General features: G+C 45.4%; 1 protein-coding gene across 3 annotated transcripts in view; it reads left to right on the top strand.

The window, feature by feature from the left end:
* Positions 1-20,322, top strand: part of NUCB2 (nucleobindin 2) — a 680,179-nt gene that overhangs the window by 630,805 nt on the left and 29,052 nt on the right. For all 3 annotated transcript variants that reach the window (XM_069623774.1, XM_069623775.1, XM_069623773.1), the window contains exon 12: positions 7,607-7,679. In XM_069623774.1, coding sequence (XP_069479875.1) covers positions 7,607-7,679 — 73 coding nt within the window. The remainder of the gene's footprint in view (positions 1-7,606; positions 7,680-20,322) is intronic.

Consider the following 20,322-nt stretch of genomic DNA (forward strand, 5'->3'; position numbering starts at 1 on the left):
CCTTTCACCCCGGCCACCAAATGTCCTGTCGGCACAGGAGGACTCGAATGGTCGGAGCACCACATCAGATACTTAGGTATTCTGGTATCCAGAGGGTATCAGGTAATATTATCCCCATATATATGGTCGCCGTATATAATCTCGCCGGGAGAAGGTTGTGGCGATAATATATGGGTGACTATATATATATATATATATATATATATATATATATATATATATATATATATATATATATCTCAAAAACAACACAAAAAAGAATAAAAAGTGATTGGGGGTTGCGGGTTCCATGCAATAATGTCCCCACAAAAAATTGACATTTTTCGGCGATATTTTTGCATGGCAATATTTTTGAGGGGACATTATTACATGGAACCATCCAGAGACAAACTCACATTGTACTCCGATAATTACGAAAATGCACTACATACTTTAAACGCGAAACTCCAGATGTGGGGACGCCTCCCAATCTCGTTTGCCGTTAGTCACTGTCCTCAAGATGGTGATCCTGCCCAAGTTATTATATTGCTTCGTCAACATCCCCAAATGGCCGGGCAGAACCTTTTTCGCCAAACTCCGATCCATAGTGGTAACATTTCTCTGGAGCGGGAAGACGGCGAGAATAAGCTGGGAAAAAATGACGTAACCCTATTCCACAGGGAGGCATAGCGGCCTCCGACTTCGAGCTTTATTATTATGTCTCCCAGGCACAGTTTGCAAAGTACTGGTATGAGGCCTTGGATAGTACACCACACGGCTTGGATAGAGGAATACACCACACACCCCACAAACATACAGTCTGTTCTTTTTGATTCACAGTACAGGGACACTTGTGAATACAACCCTGTGAGTTGCACAGTTAGGGCATGGGAAGCGATATTCAAAAGGCTGAGGCTTGAGACACCCTACAACCGGGAGATACCTCTGTGGAACTTCCCGGGCTTTTCCCCCCACGCATGACGCAAGCATACAGGAATCCTGGGACCCTAATGACGAAATGAAATTGGGAGATATGTTTATCGATGGGAAATTTGTGGACTTGAGGTTATTTTTAAGGGCACTGGGAGATGGACCACTTAAAACACTCCAATACTATCGTATGAGATCTGCATTCCAGAAAAAGTGGCTGCTGTTTCCGGACAAACCTACTTCTCATCCGTGTATACAGTTAATAACAGCTAAAAACGGTCTGGGAATCTCCAGACTGTACTCTGCGGTTCAGGCACATACCCCCACATTGAATCATATTAAGGAGAAATGGGAAGTAGATTTGCGGATACCCATCGGAGGGGAGAAATGGGCTAGGTATTGCATGCTTACCAAGAATGTTTCACTGAATTCAGGGCTGAGGTTAATTCAATTTAAAATCCTAAACAGGCTTCATTATATGCCAGCCAGAGTGGCAAAATTTGCACCAGACACCTGCCCCAAATGTAATTCACCTCAGGCTGATGCTTTTCATATGTACTGTGAATGTCCAGTGGTGGCTGGCTTTTGGGAAGAGGTGGCAGAATTGTTGGAAGAGATAACACAGGTTCCCCCTGAATTGATCCCCCAGAAATACTTATTTGGCAAATGTTCTGAAAAAAATAGACTATTCAACGTTACGTGTTCCGTAGCCAAAAAATGCATCCTACAGAAATGGAAAAGTGCCGCTCCACCCAATATGAATCAATTCCTACAATAACTAACACATTAATAAGGCAGAAGAACAGTTTGTTTTGACCCAACCTGTATCATGCAGGCCCAAGGACATTTGGGGCCCCTTCAGAGTTCATTTATGTAATACGATTGCTGATGATGACATGTCTTTGTAACATTGGAAATAGAATTATACTAATGATGTATTTTTGTTATACATGTGAGATAAGATGTGCTATGGTGCCACAGATCTTTTTGTAACCACAAATAAAGAGAGTTTAAAAAAAATAACTCCTATTAAAAAAAAAAATAACTCATGGCCATTAAGGTTGTTAACTTTTAAACCATTCTCTTGGTAGCTCTGTAGAGTGAGTGAATTGCAGGCACTTTCATCCAAGCCACCCTTTACCATCTTCTATAAGGACAGGGTTGTTCTGAGGGTTAAGCCTTCATTCTTAACCATAATCATTTCTGATTTTCATGTAGGACAGATCATTGTTTTACCTTCTTTCTATCCCCCAACTCATCCTGGCAAGGAGAGCTTAAATAGGTTGGACCCTCGCAGAGCTCTGAACTTGTACATATTTAGACTATCAAAACTATTCATTGATGATCAACTTTTCATAGGCCACAAACTGGGTCAGGCTGTTACAAAACAGACCTTAGCCAGGTGGAACATTCTGGAAATTTCAGAATTGTTACAGACTGACATGCAAGGAGCCTCATGAAGGATTAAGGGCCCATTCCACCAGGGGCATGGCTACCTCTACAGCCCTGCAAAGGGGTCCACCGATAAAAAGTATTTGTGAGGCAGCAACATGGTCTACTATTCACACATTCAGAAAGCATGACTGCCTGCAGTCTTCCCTTGGTCAGGATGGGAGCTTTGGAAAAGCTGTCCTGCTTTCGACTCATGAGAACCATTAAAAACTAAATTCTACTCCCTCCACCAAATCCAATACTGCTCTGAGAGTCTATCAAAGATGAGGAATATGTGGGAGGACACAATCGGTTTGAAGAACAAGTTACTTACCCCTGGTAACGTTCTTTCAACTGGATGTTCCTCCCACGTATTCCTCATTGCCCTCCCAACCTACCCCACAGTAGAATTTCCCATGCTATTGCAGCTTTCGCTCCTTCAAAGTCGAGTACGGTCAAACCCATGGTTATGCAGGTATTTTTACTGTAAGAAAAACAGAACTGAAGCCAACGGGCACCGGGCATGCTATATATGTCTTCGATTACATCATCCTCGAGACGGAGGCCCTCGCAGGACAATGAGTCGACTGCATCGACGCACATCGCCCTCTGCCAAAAGAGAACATTCCGAAGCAGCTGAAGCTGGATGTCAAATATCAAAGATGAGGAATACGTGGGAGGAACATCCAGTCGAAAGAACGTTACCAGGGGTAAGTAACTTTTTCTTCTCATCCCATTTCTTCTTGGGGGCATCAAGAATATACCATTGTGGACACCATCAGCAGAGAGATGCCGTCCTTCTACGAGTGGGAGCTCCAACAGGCACAGACGGCACGAGGTGGAGCTGACCCCCAGATAGACCCCTTTGTGACAGCAGTGAACGCAAAGTACCAGACTTTCGCCAGCAGGTTTCCCCACCCGGGGAGCCTGGAAGATATGTTTTTGTTCACATGGGAGGGCCTCTTCCTGTACGCGTTCCCTCCAATACCTCTGCTGCTTCGTGTGATCAACACACTCAAATGCGGTCACAGCAAGATGACACTGATCACATACCAGATCTTGTACCTGGAACTGCTCCGCATGGCGGTGGCGCCGGCCATCCAGCTGCCTCCTCTTCCAGACCTCCTTTCCAGAGAAAAAGGAAGGATATTGCACCACGACCGAGCGTCGTTGAACCTCACTGCTTGGCTCCTGCAGCCCCAGAGATCGGAGATTGTGACATTCCTCTAGAATGTAGGCAGGTCCTGGCCAGGGCGTAGAGCGTCCTCTATACTATTGTGATATGGCCACAAATGAAAATGCTTCACTGTGTGGTGCAGGGCGCAAAAGACTACACCTCGCGCGTCACAACCCCTCAGCTACTGCCATACCGGTTTTCTTTAGCCAAGGCCGGATTAGACCACGCCTCCATCAAGGTGAATCTGGCGGCACTTTCCCGGTACACGCAGCCACCGGGCAGGCCATTGCTGTGGTCACACAGGCTCGTCAAGGAGTCTCTGAAAGGCCTCTTCAGGACTTTTCCGCCGGTGAAGGCTTCTGCCCCTGCCTGAGAGCTCAATGTCGTTTTTATTTAACTCACGGGGCCTCCATTCAAACCATTGCATCATGCTCTTCTGAGATTTCTCTCCTGGAAGACTGCATTCCTGGTGGCCATCACCTCGGCCAGGTGGGTCGGGGAGATTCAGGCTCTTTCCTGCAAACGCACATACTTGTCTCTTCATGCTGCAAGGTTGGTGCTTCAGCCACGCCCCACCTTTATGCCCAAGGTTCAGTCAGAATTCCACCTCAAAGAACCCTTGGTGCTTTCAGTCCTCTTCCCGAATCCTTTTTTGGCAGCTGAAAGGTTGCTGCATACGCTGGACGTTGCTTAAGATGGATTTCTAAACTCTGACCTGGAGAGCAGAAGTTTAGGTGGCCACCCTCGGTTTAGTGAGGGGTGAGCGTGATCGGAAGCTCACAATGAGCACACACAGCAATGAACCACAAATTACTCTTAGACAAGTGTATGTTAAAAATATCTATACTTTTATTGTGGGCCGAACAAATAGACACAAGTAACTTTAGTTATGCGAAAACAGTTATCCCACAAAATCCTTATACTATACAACATATATACTATACGTTTCCTAATGCAATTCAGTGTTAAAAATACAGCCACAAGCTGTGAAGAGAGGATTGGATTAGCACATTAATAGCATTAGGCAATTCTTCTGAGTCGTTCCCTAACTTTCGAGTTCAGCCCTAAGAAGAGTGGTGTCTTGTGCTCAACAGTACAGTTGTGCGTAAAAACGCACGATCGTGGAGGTGAAGCAAAAGGCGGGTCTTCTGTTGGAGGGTTGTAGCAAGTCAGGAAGGGGCTTGAGGCGATGAAGAATTGGTTGCCACTATTCGTCGGCCCTGCCCTTGGCAGCAAAGCAGTGTTCAAATGGCGAGAATTTCTAGGGAGCGCAGGCTAACCCAGCCAGGTTTGAATACCTTTTAAGGGATACTCGTGTGTAAAAGTTATTGGTTGTGCCTGGGGACCATCGGTAAGTGTTGCAAGTACTCACCGACCCTCGACACAGTCTGAACCAAACTTTGCCAGTTTAGTCACAGTCGCTAGTAGGTTCGAGTCCTGCAGTTTCTTGGCCCTCCGGCTCTCAACGGCTGCAGGGGAGAACGAAGCTCTGCGATGGGACAGTTGCATTTTCTCAGCTTCCGAAGGAGGTATGAAGAGTATTCCGATGCAGCAGGCTTCAGGGCACAGGAGAGCAGAACAGCAAGGGATCTACAGCAACCGTCACCAACAGGCAGTGATGCAGGAATCACAGATGCGGGCTGCATTATGCACTCTCCTAATTCGGGAACCAGAGGAGCTAGGCCTGCACAATTTGGCGGGAGAATGCACGGGAGCAAGTCTCTGGTTTGCACTCGAGACGGTGGCGGTACTGCGGGATAACCTGAGGTAGAGCTGGACAGTTCACTGGATGGCCCAGGAACACTTCCGAATGCGCTTGTTTGGTGCGTAAGCAGGGGGCGCCGAGAGTAGTTGTTGCCACTACTCCAAAGGGGTGAAGCACCTTGGCTGGCCTACTGGATCGAAGAAGAAAGCAGGGGTCCGACCGGACAGCAGAGGGCGAAGCGTGCCAACACCTTCCAAAGCATCTCCAGGGGTTTCACAAGAAAGTTTGTCCGTGCAGGAGGCTTGACTCCTTCTGTAGTTCGGTCAGAACTCAGGTGATCAACCTGGAATGGATGCAAGCCCCTTCTCTTATCCAAGATTAGCTTTGTGCCAAAATCAAGGACTTCAATCGAAGATCTGTTCTCATGCAGGCATCCCAGTCGTGGACCAATCACTGTCCACGGTGGTATCAGTCATTCAGGCACTCCAGACATCCTGGCATCACTAGTGTGGATTGGGAACCCTCTTCCTGGGTGCACATGTGACGGGCAGAAGCCCGCAAAAGAGATTGGTTTTCGCTGCAGGCTGCATGTCCAAATAAGGAAAACCAGTTTACTCGACCTCAGTGAAGGCAAGTGACAAAATGGCCATGGGACAGAACAAAAGTCTCTGTGGCTCTGCCATTTTCCGACCTGGCCAGAGTCTTGAAACAAACGTGGTAAACACTGTAGGAGTCAGTAAAAAAAAAGTAAAACATAAATAGTAACTGCTACCACTAGTTCGTCCCAGGCACACTCATACAATCGCCATAAAATCCTTCAAGGTTGTGTAGGGCCATCAAACAAAAAGGGACCTCAGCGCACGGTACTGGAAGGTACATGGTGCACTGCTAACAAGTTACCAAGAAATGGCATCATAGTCGAAGACTAAGGGAAACATAGTTTCCCAGTACTGACAGTCTGAAGGATGTCAGTTTCCCCATAACAAGTGAGTAAAAGCACAGGGGAGCACAGCTGAAGGCTGGACTCCACTGGTAAAAGTCAGGATAGGAAAGCTAAACAAATGCAAAACGTTTGGGGGTCCACAAATGGAGGGAAAATTACACATTAATGAAATTTTTCGTAAATGTTCTCGTGCCTTGAAGTTCTATGTGGCCCGCATGAGGGATTTTCAGAAGACATCACAATGCTTTGTAATTTTTGGACCTGTGAATCACAGGATAGCCCTGCATATCCAGGTGGCTCTACAGCAGCATCATGCACTGTCATCGTCGGACCAACAGACCTCTTCCAAGCTGGCCGAGAGCTCATTCCACCAGAGCCATTGCAGCAACTACAGTGATTCTCTCTGGTCTTCCCCGGTTAGTTATTTGCAGGGCTGCTACGTGGGTGTCTACGTACACCTTCACGAAATTCTACTGCGTCAACATGGATTCCAGGGTGGAGTCCAGAGTTGTCCTGGCAATACTACGCAACCGGTTTGTTTGGGGTGAGTTTGTTCCAGGAGTAAGTGGTTGTACTTCTGTTGAGCCTTGCCACGTCCCCTGGTTGTGTATTTGTACTGCGGTCTAATCGTATTCATGAGCATGTGAATCCATGCCAGACTCCATGCTGGAGAAGGAACAAGTTACTTACCTGTAACTGTTGTTCTCCAGCATGGGTTGGCATATATTTGCGTTCAAACCCTCCCTCTTTCCCTGCTGTGGCTCTTCTGGGTTCATGCTGTCACTTCACATGCTTTCAAATCTGAAGATGGCCCCCGGGTGTGGGGTTTAGGAAGACTGTCGTCATTGGCTGGGTGCAGCATGACCCAGATTCCAGTGATTGGTTAATGGGAGAAAGGCAGTTTTCAAGCTTTTAAAGCAAGACTGCTTTCTTTTTTACTGAGGATTCCCAGCCTCACGACAAGGAATATTCATGAGCATGTGAATCCATGCCAGACCCATGCTGGAGAACAGTTACATATACGAGCTTCAGAAACACAATTAATGGGTATGTTTTGATTGCCATATATCTATATTTAATACATATTGTATTTGTTGGTGCAAACATCTGTACATTTGCTTTATCTGCATGAGTGGTACATCTAGAATATCGCATGAGGTATATCAGTTCTTAATGAAATTATGTTGATGCCAATTTTAGAATGCACTGGGGACTGCAAAGGTATCAAAGCACAAAGTCAAACATAATAGCAGATCAACATTCGGGTGCTAGAAATGTAGGTTCTTGCATTACCACCATCACACAGTAGGTGGACGATATATCAAACGTGTGCCTCGATTTGGAAATGCCTTGTCCTCTTTGACAGATTCCATACTTGGCAACTGAGATTTAATGAGGTAAGGCAGTCAAGCATTGACTTTACCTGTATTTATCTTTACAGCACATGGAGCAGAAGAAATTACAGCAAAGTATGCCTCCATCGGGTCCAGCTGGGGAACTCAAATTCCAGCCACGTATGTAAAGTTCCACTTTTTTAAAAAAATTAACAGTATTTGTTAAAACCATCCTATCTCCCTTTTACTACGTTTCACTGAAATACATCCTTTAAGGCTAGAAATAGTTTGCGGTGAAATAGATTGTTGTACTTTAAGATGGATGTTCTAATCAACCCTGTGGGCATCTTCTAAGTGGCCTCCCTATTCTAGTGAAGAGAAAAAGACACTAATGTCTAACCAAACTTTACCAAGTTAGTGTGACTGAGCAGTACGTTTTAGACTTTAGGAAAATGTGGAGGTGGTGAAGGGTTCAGTTAAACAAAAACATAGCCCTTGTAGTAATTTGTGTTTAGCAGAATGTATATAACTACAGTAACATTTATTAGGTCTTCAACAAACACTTCTCAATGAAAAAGCAAAACTACCAAACACACTTAACATATGTACATCCATCTCACGGTGCTCTTGCTGAAGTGCACCAAACTTGACTTTTCAGACAGTTAAATCAGTTGATGGAACACTAATGTAGTAAAGTACAAGAAGAAAACAAAGGCAAGTAATACAACCAGAAGAAAATCGGGTAATTAAAGGAGCAGAAAAACATAATTACACTGCCTTAAAAATAAGGCCATAGACTTAAAAAGTCCTTTCCTTGCTAATGACGATGAGACCCTGGGCCCTAAAAACCATTTGCAGAGTGCTAGGGTTCTCTTCAGTCGGATGACCAAGTGTAACAAAGCCAACATGTAGGTTTGTGTCTCAAGTAGTGAAGAACAAAGCAAGCAAAGTTCCTAGGAGGTCCTCTCGCAAACGCACTACCTTAGGGAGAACCCGTGCGGGTTATCCTTGGGCAGAACTCCACCAATTACGACTATGCAAGAGACAGGTAGCATTCGTAGTTGGCACTCGTTAATCCTCTTTAATGAGGGGGTAAAAAAGGGGATGTAACCTCATCCCATGTACTCTGATGTTGTCTGAAACCACTTCGGAGGCCTCCAGATCCGCTTGGCCCACTTCGTGTCTTGGTCAATGGGATGGCCCTGAGGGTCACTGGAGCCGTGCTCACTTTCAGCATCAGGACTTAAGTCCAGCTACTAAGCGGTTCCATGCTTTGGCATGTCAGTTCCTGAGATTGGACAGCCGGACGACCCTGGCATAATGAAGAGGATACCATTATGATGGACCTCAGGAGACACCCAGGACACTGTACATGTGGGTGACTGTGATGAAGACTGTGGTCAGGCGGCGGAAGACTACCCTCATTGCGGAGACAAATAAGCTAGGCTAGCAAGGCCCCTCTTAATGCTGGAGAGATGAAACTGCAGGGATGCCTCTTATCTCACAAGCCGAGAGTCTGTGGCGTCCCAAGTCCAAACTCAGGATGATGACAGATGCAATGTTGTAGCCCAGGCAGGATCTGGTCAGTCCGCAGGTTAGGCTGTAGGAGTCCGGACTGGTAGTTCCCATGAGTACAGGAGTTAAAGCATTGAACAAGGTCTTCAGGAGATCAGACCAAAGGATGGTTGCTGAAGGCAATGCTGGTTGGCTGCAACCACGATCCACAGCCTTCAGTGGGATGGTCCTCTTTAAAAGGGCCGTGGCTCTAATGATGAGAAGAATGGCTGAAGGAAGTCCTCCTTTTATCCTAAATTCGTTCTGGAGTCGCCCCTGAACCCACCAATAGTAACGATCTGCACCATTCAAACTGGCAGCAGCTGCTGTGATAAATCCGATGGTGTCATCGCTCCTTTTCTGCATTGACCTCTCCCCATGTGGCCAGAGGACAGCAGCCGCTATCTGAACCTGACCCTGGGGGCGGCTATATGAGGGAGGCAGCCCTTCGGAGAGTGTCATGACATCATCAGACGAGACCTGGTATCCCTCTTTCTTTTGAGGATACATCTGCCATGCCCCATGTCTTAATGGCATATTGTCATACCTTCCCTCACCCACCTTGGAAATGTACTGGAAACACTTTTACAGGATCTCTATACAAGTCTTTAAAATCTGACTTTGCTTTCAATACTCCTGAAAACAGTTTTCCAGACTTTGCATACAAGTTATCAGAAAACAAAAGTACTGTGACTAAGGAGCTGAGTTGAGTAATGAAGATCACTGGGAGTCCGGAGCACACGTTGTGCTCTAGTTGTTGCAAGAATACATGTGATGCTGGGTGATTTAAACTGGCCGAACAGCTGACAGGCAGACACTGGCTGTTGAATGCTGCTTCTCTGTGTTGACTGAGGTTCCGTGGGGCTGGAGCAGTGTCCTTGGAGCCACCCTGGTCTCCAAGAAGGGAGCGGACTACAAGCAGGAGTACGCTGAGAGAACTATAGAAGCAAATGGAAGACTTCGGTGCATTTGCAGTTTCTGGAAAGCCGTCTCCACACCACTGAAGCCCAGGATGACGCAGAAAAGCTGACTGGAAGCCACAAGAGGCAGAGAAAGGGAGCGGAACGCCTAAAGACCGCCACAGGCTTGACACCGGAGAACCATCATACGCCAGAAAGAGCCAGGGAGTCCACCCGAGGGAAGAGGGGGCACAGGCATATTGGTAACCCTGCCAAAACCGAATTAACTTCAAAGAAGCATGTGAGGGAATTTGAAGAAGTGGACGTTTCTTAGAGGCAGAACCGAATAAGTATAATAGAATGAAGTGTGTGAGTGTATGCCATACACCTTTAAGAGAAGTTCTTTGCAGGATATTATACCAATGTATTTTTTTTGTTATTGTGTTCTAGCCGATGAGTACAATGAAAAAAATAAGGAAACAAAATCTCAGTATGAAACGGAACAATTATAATACTATCCACAACAATAAAATCAGGCAACACAACCATCCTTTCGCATCATAAGAATTAAAATTATACATCTTGTTTGTATTTACATTTAAACGGACCGGAAAAAAAGATGTGACTGTTATGCTTTTATAAAACAAAGTACTTGTAAGACTTTTAAAACCTGCATAGTGAGACGAGTTTCTTGGCCTGCTATTAACCTATCCCAAAACATTTCGGAAGATAGGATGTCATTCTTTCCACAAATTGCCCCAGGTGCATGAGTCGCATCTCCCATGTGCCTCTACAACTGATCATTATGTGCCTTAACGACTGCTTTCCAACCTCCTCACAGAGAGAGCGAATATGGGCCCCTTGTGCGTTCTTGTACCGGCAGGACTGGATCTCCCCTGTGTGGATATACAATTTAGGCGAAATCTTAAAAATTCCTGCCTATATTTTGAATTTGGGAACTACCACGGGTGCCTAGGGAGAAAGCCTCTTGTTTTATCGTAAGGGGAGTGAGATTTTGCCAACATTTACCCTGCATACCTTCAATAGTGCAGACCCAGTCCATACTGCCGAGCTCCGCATTAACTTCCATTGGGTTTGCAGTGAAGACCCCCTCAGTGTGCTCCCAATCAGTCGGGACTTTAAGCACAAAGTTCTTTAGGTTCGACAAGAATGGGCTAATCTCCCTATATAGCATGGAGCCTATGTCCTTGTATAAAGAATTTACCTGAGGAACCACTATTAGTGAGCCGCCACTCCACATGCATCTGCATGTAGTGGATGCCCAGCTCATATCTCAGACCCACCATTTTGTAAACTCTTGAGGAAGCCTCAGAACCCTCTTCCAAATAGAACCCTCTATCTTGGTCCAGTTAATTTTCCCGACCAAGGGCCTTATATCCATTCCATAAAGCATAGTGCGCAGTACCTTTTGCGATGTAGAATTTTAACAATGGGGCTAGTTAACATTTGCAGTAAATTGCCAACAATTTATTCATCTGGCAGGACAGCTGATGCACTTTCTAATTCAGATCTTCGACTTTAATCGGTTAATTTGCAGCTCATTTATTTTTGCATAGTCTCCCAGGGCTCTCAGGAGGCGTTGAAGCCCAACAGCGGTGTAATCCAAGAGGACAATACCGGCGTATGCGAGCCACGTCATTGGCCGAGAGCTAATCCTTGGACTTCCCAGACCATGCAGAGCCATTGTCTCCCCCAAATCCGCCAGATATAAATTAAAGCTGAGGGGGGCTGTTCTACAACCTGGTCTCACCCCCTTTCCTCACCGGAATCGCAGCGGACAGATGGCCCTCTGCATTCAATCCTACCTGCATGCTAGTATCCTCATACAGGTGAAATATTATTGCTAGAAAAGATGGCGGGAAACCCCAGGCAGCTAGCTTAGCCCAAAGCTGCCCTCTGTTGTTCAGATGGAAGGCCTTGGATAACTCTATCCATGTGCCATGTAATGCTGGGCCCCCCTTTTGAGCAAGATCTTTCACAGGCTAAACTCATTATCAATCCATTCAGGGAGGTTGAAAGGCTGCTCCTGAATCCTATTGATGTTTAGATAGAATATTATTGTCCAAGGGCCAAGATTCTAGGTCCCTTAAATCCGCTCCCACAAACCATTTACTATCAACATCCAAGAAGGCCATCGGGCGATAATTCACGGGATCTGCCCGATTGCCCTTCTTGAAGATTGGAATATTTATGGCCAACTTCCAGGAAGCCGGGCTACACCTAGTCCACAACACCTCCCTAAATGGTGTTAAAAAAATGTCTACCCACAGGTCGATGTCTCCCTTCAATTTTTGATTGGTCAGACCGTTGGGACCCGCCACCCTTGAAGAGGAAGACCCCCGAATTAGATTTAGTATATTTTATAGCAAGATATTTAGCTTCGAAATTGTATTTGGGGACAAATTACTGTGCCCATTGTTGGATTTTCTGTACAAGGCACTAAAGTGATTGCGCCCGGTAGATTCCGGCACAACATTAATTTACAAACAGGTTTGGGTAGCTTTGACAGCTGATGAGTGCCCAAAAATTCAGCAAATTGTTGTCACTCAAGGCTCCCAACATCAATTCACCATCTCTTTGATGTCGGAGATATCTGTGCGATCAAGACCAGTTTCTATAATTATTACGCAGGATCCCCACTTTTCGTTCATAATCTGCTAAATTAGTTAACTCCTGTTTTAAACACCTGACAGCTTTTCTGAGTTCTCTTTTCCTCTGCCAGGTTTCCTTGTCAAAGAAATCATTGTGGTTTGACCGCCTGTGAGGAACTGGACATTGGGGTGAATCAAATCCCACAATAAATTCAATAAAATGGATCAGATCACAGGCTTTTGTGAATTCTGAATCGGTCATACTATTCACTGATCTTTGCAAACTTCCATTCAAACGATCACCGCCCGTCCTAAATTTTACAATCCTATTCTTTCCGTTGTTCACCAACAGGTCGGAGTAAATCCCCTTTCCTACTCTAGGCAATTCCCAGGAAAAACTCCTCACCAGTGACTTATGATCAATGCTAACCTCTTCAAGGACCTGAAAACTATTACACCTGGTGAACAAGTCTGGGGAGAGAAGCAGGTAATCTATTGTTGAGCCCACTGGTCCTCTCCTCCAAGTTTGAGCGGGAGGAACGTCCCCCTGCACATTCCCATTAACCAACAACAGGTTCCATTCAGACATAAACGATAACCATTTCTTCCTGTTTACTGATGGCCTTTTTTGTTTGTTTGTTTATTATTTATAGGGCGCCCTAGACCCTTGGGTAGCTAGGCGCACAACATGACAAGATTACTTATAGCTTGGTTTCATTTCCATAGATAAGTATATACAGGTGCATGTAAAGTTACAGTTTACATAGTTAAAGGTATACACATGTGCCTGGGTAGTTACAGTAATAATTATAATTTACATAGTTAGATAGGTAAATGTACATGGGTAATAAACGTTAGTGCATAATTGCTATCTGAAAAGAAGAGGAAAGCGCGAGCATATGTGGCTATGGTTTATTGGTCATTGTGCCGTAGCCAATTGCGAGTGTTGCGCCTAAAGCTGTTATATGATTGGTCTTTTCTTAACTCGACTGGTAACGCATTCCATTGCTGAGCTGCTTTTACTGGCAAACTATTTCCACCTGTTTTTTATAGGCGGAAACTGGGAATTTGGAGACAGTAGGAGTTGGCTGTTCTGGTTGGGCGTGTGGAGGGTTTTCTGGTTATTCTTTCCTTTAGGTAAGGTGGTGCTGCGTTATTTAGGCGTTTAAAGGTTAAAGTGTCCATTTTAAGGAGAATCCGATCTGTGATTTTTAGCCGATTACGATTTGATTTCTTCTGGCGTAGGAAATATGCTCTCTGGTTGGGAGGTTCAGGGCCGTTCTGAGCGCGTTGTTTTGCAGTGTTTGAAGTTTGTTTGTGATATATTTATTAGCTCCTGCATAAAGAGCATTGCAGTAGTCCAATTTCGAGAGGGTGGGGCCACTGGCTAGAATGATACAGCTAGCTGGAGAGAGGAAGGGCCTACATGCTTTAATGTGTTTGCCAGTGTAGGCAGTGGATGAGGCTAAGGAATTTACTTGTTTTTTTTTAGTGAGTGTGTGGAGTTCAGGTAGAAGCCTAAAGTCTTCACTTCTTTGGCCACTGTAATTATATTGCCGTCTATGTTGAAGACATTGTAGTTAAGTTTTTCACTATGGCTGTATCTGATGTGAAATTGCCCGTAAGAGGGATAAGGTTTAAGGGTATCATCTGCATAATTTGTGTAGGTGATGCCCAGCCTGTCCAATTTATCAAATAGAGGCTTAGTGAAGATATTGTACATGGTGGGCGAGACGCATGAGCCTTGGGGGACTCCACATGTTATGACTAGGTCTGCAGAGGCTGCTGTGGAGAAGACTCTCATGCTTCTGTTATCAAGAAATGATTGGACCCAGGCTATAGCTTCACTTGAAAAAAAGGCCAGCCAATGCTAGGTGTTTGCATAAAACTGCATGGTCCACCAAGTCAAAGGCCGTCGACAGATCAAGGAGGAGTAGCATAGCTGTGTTTCCTTTATCGTTAAGTTCATCAATTTGGGCTTTGAGATCTATTAGGGCGGTCTCCGTGCCATGTTGGGGTCTGAAACCCGATTGGCGGGGGCCTACTAGTTGGTTTGTTTCAAGATATTTTTGAATTTGTAAGTATGCCACTCTGTCAATTATCTTCAGGAGAAAAGGGACAGTGGTAATTGGTCTGTAATTTGTTGGAATGGATGGGTCTAAGGTTTGTTTTTTAAGAAGGGGTAGGACGGAGGATTCTTTTAAGCTACTTGGGACAGTACTTGACATAAAGGAAGCGTTAAAGAGTTTGGTGATAAAGGGAGCTGGATCTCTGGCTGCATCCTTGATTATCTGGGCAGGGTAGCTGTCGCCTTTGCAGTTTGAGGGCTTTAGTGAGGCAATAATTCTTTCTGTTTCCTGAATAGAAATTTTGGAGAATTTGAATGGTGCTACATCAGGTTTATTGCTGGGTGGGGATACAGTAGGGGTTTCCGTGAGTGGGAGTGAGGCTCTTTTTAACACAATTTTGGTTTGCAGGGTTTTTATTTTATTTGCTGAGGCATTTTGAATGTTGGTACACCATTGTTTATCTTTAGGTAGATTATCCAGTGGAGGTACAGGGGATTCTAATTCGCGTAGGATCGTGAATAGTTCCTTGGTGTTGGAGGATGCTTTGGAAATCCTTTCGTTGTAGAGCTCTTTTTAGTTTGGATGATTTCATTTTTGTATTTAGTGGCAAGGAGTTTGAGTTTTAATTTATTTTCGTGCATGGGGGTATGGTGCCATATAGTTTCTAGCTTCCTTTTTTCCATTCTGAGTTCTTGTAGGTGGGGGGTGAACCAGGTGTTCAGGTGAGCTGCTTGTTTACTCTTACAGTTCTTAAGTGGGGGGGGTTCGAGTCTAAGATTTTGGTCATAGCTTCATTATAGTGGTCAATCAGCGTGTCAGGGTTAGAGTTGCTTGGCAAGGCATTAATCACTGGAAGGAGACAAGGAAGGATGTTATTAGTTGTGATGTTTTTCTCTTGATCTGGTACGGAGCGAGGGTGCCATTCTTTTTTCTTTGTTTACTTCTTTATTAAGTGTTAGGCTAAATTTAATTAAGAAGTGGTCGGTCCAAGTTTGGGGTGTAATTTCCGTAATTCTGGTTGGGCAATTTGAGGTAGCTACCCCCAGTCTAGGGTCCTGCCTTTGTCATGGGTAGGGGTGAGGACTTTTTTGGGAGAGCCCATGTTCATTGAGCATGGTGGCTATAGCTTGTGATTGTTTGTCATCTGGGTCATTGAGTCCTAGGTTGAAGTCGCCAAGGATCATTATCTGAGATGATTCTTTAGTATTGCTAGCTATCAGACTGGAGATGTCCTCTTGAAACGAGCCTAAGGGCCCTGGCGGCCTGTAAATGAGGTAGATAGTCAGGGTGCGGCATGGGGATATGGGCAGTTTAGCAGCTAGTAGTTCGCTAGATTTTAGTGGTGGTAGCGTTGAGAGTCTTAGTTCCATGTTGGATTTAGCAATGATTGGCTAAGCCACCTCCTCTGGCATTAGGTCTGTCTATTCTTAGGAGTTTGTACTCATTTGGGATAGCCAATGACAATACTGGGCCAGCTGCATCGTGTAACCAGGTTTCCGTGCCCGCTAGGAGGTCAAGATTGTCTGAGGTTAGGATATGAGCTATTTCAGTGGCGTGGGCCACGATCGATCTAGCGTTGACTAGGGCTCCTATTATGGTTGTAGTTTTTGGTGGGCGTTTGGTGTCCAAAGTTGTTAGGGTGGGTTCATTCAATTTAACAGTAGCCGAGGTTTGTAGAGGTACTTGCTGCAAATTCCTAGAGGTAGTTGTTGGGTTGGTACGGCGATTTAGTTGCGTATTAGGCAGTTTGGGTTCATGAAGGGGGAGAATCTGGCATGAAGCCTAGTGTTTCTAGACATGGTAGGGCAGAGTCCGTATTTAATTTGGTCCATAATTACTGAGGTTTGGTGTAAGAGGAGCAAGAGGGCAGGTAGCAGAGAGGTGCTAGCGTACATAGTGCGTCAGTTAACGCCAGTAGCCGAGAGTGAGTGCCATAGGTCTGTGGCTGAGTGCAGGGTGTTCACAGGTGGTTAGCCTTGGCACTGATGCAATGTGCTGAATAAGATGTGGACTAGGAACAACTTTCGTGAGTGGGCTGAAATAACTTGCATGAATAGGTTCTGATCAATTTGCATCAATTGGCTGGGGTCAGCTTGCATAGAGGGCCTAGGATCAATTTTACGAAGGTAGGCTAACATAGTCTTTGCATGGCTTTGCTGAGATTAACTTGCCTGGAGGGCTTATATTCCACTTTCCCTAGGTGCATATGCGGGCTAATATCAATTTTGCATAGAGTGGGCACAATGGGCTACTGGTAATATATGCGAAATGGGCACATAACCGGGTAAATGACTGCAGGAATTCAGTAATACAGGTAATCACAGACCAGAAATCAGTACTGCAGGTAATCACAGACCAGAATTCAGTAATGCAGGTAATCACAAATCAGAATTCAGTAGTGCAGGTAATCACAGACCAGAATTCAGTAATGCAGGTAATCACGGACCAGAGTTCAGTAATGCAGGTAATCACGGACCAGAGTTCAGTAATGCAGGTAATCACGGACCAGAGTTCAGTAATGCAGGTAATCACGGACCAGAGTTCAGTAATGCAGGTAATCACGGACCAGAGTTCAGTAATGCAGGTAATCACGGACCAGAAATCAGTAATGCAGGTAATCACAGACCAAAAATCAGTAATGCAGGTAATTACAAGCCAAATTTAGTAATGTTGGTAATCGCGAATCAGCATGGCGTGGGACTTCTGGCTAGGTGCAAAATATGTACAGTCTAATATGGGCGCAATGCAAAGATAAAGGTCGAAAAAAATTCAGTGTGTTCTCAAGTGATCAACAAGGCAAGGATCAATCAGGCAAATATGCAGTGGAGGTGCCGTAACAAGGTGCCGGGTGCGAGTTGAATGCACAGTGGTGACCAATGGTAATCAGTGGTAATCCGCGTAGCACAGGCTCTGTAGGTAATCACTAGCCGGCTGCAGGGCTGCATGCGGGATTGGAAGTTAACAGATTATAACGTGGGACCTGGACTGTAAACTAGATATGCAGTTGTGGCAGTGTGGCATAGGGTCTGCAAGTAGAAATGTGGGTCTTTGCCACAATATATTGTTGCATGGACTGCGTAGTGCCAATTGTCCAAGCAAAAGGGTGCGCGCTGGAAACACGGTACAGTACGGGCACAAGTGCGGCTGTGTGGAGTCGAGAGGAGTAATGCAATTACGGGGCGGGGTGTGCTGACAAGAATTGAATGGGTGTGGTACTGCGTGCCACTAGGGCTGCGGGCTAGTTGCGCCAAGGAGCAAAGCAAAATGACATACGGCTGCCAACCGGGAGCCGGTGAGCACAATATAACGGGAGCGAAAGCTGCAGGCTGAGTGGAGGCTAATTACACAACTGTGCCCGCTCAGGTAAAGAGGCACAAATCGTATTGGTGTCACAAGGTGGTCATATTCAAGTGCGAGATGAGGCTATGGGTGAGTGGATGTTATACATTTGGATTGAAGAGCACACTTTGGTATTTCATAAATAGTAGGCACAGGTTGGGGGTGGTGCTTAACACAGGCTAGCAACATGTCTAGAGTCAGAGGTTACGAGATTTGCGCGGTGCTGGATGTCTTACCAGATAGCAGACTGGAAGGTGGAGGGATGATGTGTAGTTCCTAGTGGGGTCAAATCCGGCATAGTTTGGCCCTGTTCGCCTTGTGACAGGCTTGGGACAGGAGGCTGCCTTGTTGGGTAGCCTTTGTGGGTGTGCCGGCGTTCGTCTGCTGGCGAAAGGTGATTGGATAAATATATTCTGTGGGCCAATCACGGCAAGTCCAGCCTGCTGAGGCTGTGTTTTCAAGACAAAAATGTACGGGCGGCCATCTTTGAGTTGTAACTGCCTCGTGGAGCCTAATGGAGGTAGAGATGCATATGCTATTTTCCCCAGCATATGTGTAAACCTTGAGATAACGCTGCCTCAATGCAGCTTGCAGGGAATTATCAAATGTGAAGCAGATTTCAAATCTGCTTGTGGCAGAAGGCGACCATGAAGGTGCGGCGGCCTGGGAAAAGCGGGAATATGTTCCTGGCGTCACCTGGATTGGAAGTGGCACTGCTCCAGCAGTGGCAGGGTGCCCTGCACCTCTGAAGTGCAGTTGCAGTGAATGAGGAGCACAAACATGCAGGGGGCATGAAGAAATGCATTTAGAATTTAACTCCCATGCTAAAATCAAACCAGCTGATGCATCTAAGGTTTTAGTCCTCAATAACAATTCTGAAAGGGACTCCAAAAAAGACGAGTGTGTCGAACAAGCGGGGTTCCAATATATATTAACATTTTCGGGGACATATTGCCTCTTAGGGATAAGTTAACTGCCAATAGAGCCTTTATTGTGGAGGAAATCTATTAAACTCCTGTTATTAGTAAGTTATGAATTGCTATAAGACCACCTCCGGCAGGCCGGCCATTCTTCTGATGTGCTGCAAGTTGGTGAACAATAGAAAAACCTTCCAACTGGAAACAATCAATCAGCCACCTTTCCTGAAAGAGAACCAAATTGTGCCCACCAAATATGAACTTTTTAATTGGCCTGTTCGTAAATGAATTGGACACCCGTGTGTTCCAGCTCAATAGCTGCAACTCCCTAGTCACTCGAGGTTCTCTTCAGTAGACCCCAGCTTCTGAAAAATGTGGGTGAGGATTTTGGGGCGCAAAGACCACACCTGGATCTTTGTGTCACTCAGTGATTTAGATTTGCTGGAGCTGATACTCGGCATACTAGTATTTGAAGAATTAACCTGTTGCAGAGGTTGATCCTGCAAAATGACACTATGAACACACCACCTAGCCCCCCGACCTCTTGAGTCATCTGGGAACCCCACTGATCACCTCTGTCAATTATTACTGCAGAGATCTCAAAACCCAACTGACTCAGCCCCGCACTGACCGACAGGACCGCTTTGGCCCCTAATTTGGTTTTCAAGCCCATTTCAGCTATACAGAAAAACTCGTCATACAGGAACCGAACATATTCGATCTCGTTAGAAGAGAAAATATATAGCTCTGGGATTTCCTTAAAGATAGCTAAAATGGCACTGCGGTTGATGGCATCCTGGACACATCCTTTTGTAGTTTTCTTCAACCACACCCTTGGAATGGTTGAAGGGGTGGATAGCCGAGTCCTTCAGGGCCGGTCCTGGCTGGGAAATGCACACAGCGTCTGTGGTGGAAGCAACCAGCAATCCTGGACCACCTGGAGAGGCTAATCCGGAAGGTCTCTACCCCTGTTGTCACACTTTCCAGTGGTTTTAGTGAGGTTTATTTTTTTATTTATTGCATTTGTTACACACACAAACCCATGGGTATTACAGCGTTGGTTACTTAGAGGCTTCACTTATTACAGACTTGGGATACAGGTTACATACATATATTCAGTTACAACATATTAAGAAACAATGACGGGGGTGATTGCAGCCTTAGCCGCATTTGTGAAAGAGCCAAGTTTTAATCATTGTTTTGAATCGCTGGTGCAATTGCTCATTTCTAATGTGTGGTGGTAAGGTGTTCCAAAGCGTGGGCGCGGCTACTGGGAAGCTAGACCCTCCCGCTCTTTTGTTCTTATAGTGGGGAACGTTCAGGTGTAAGCTGGTACATGATCTAAGGGATTGGGTTGAAACCTTTTGGCTTATGCTGTTGTTCAAATAGGAGGGAGCGTAGTTAAGGATACATTTGTGACGTAGGGCTTTATT

Source organism: Ambystoma mexicanum, chromosome 11 (assembly GCF_040938575.1).
Source record: "Ambystoma mexicanum isolate Mex_15411 chromosome 11, UKY_AmexF1_1, whole genome shotgun sequence".
NCBI lineage: Eukaryota > Metazoa > Chordata > Amphibia > Caudata > Ambystomatidae > Ambystoma > Ambystoma mexicanum.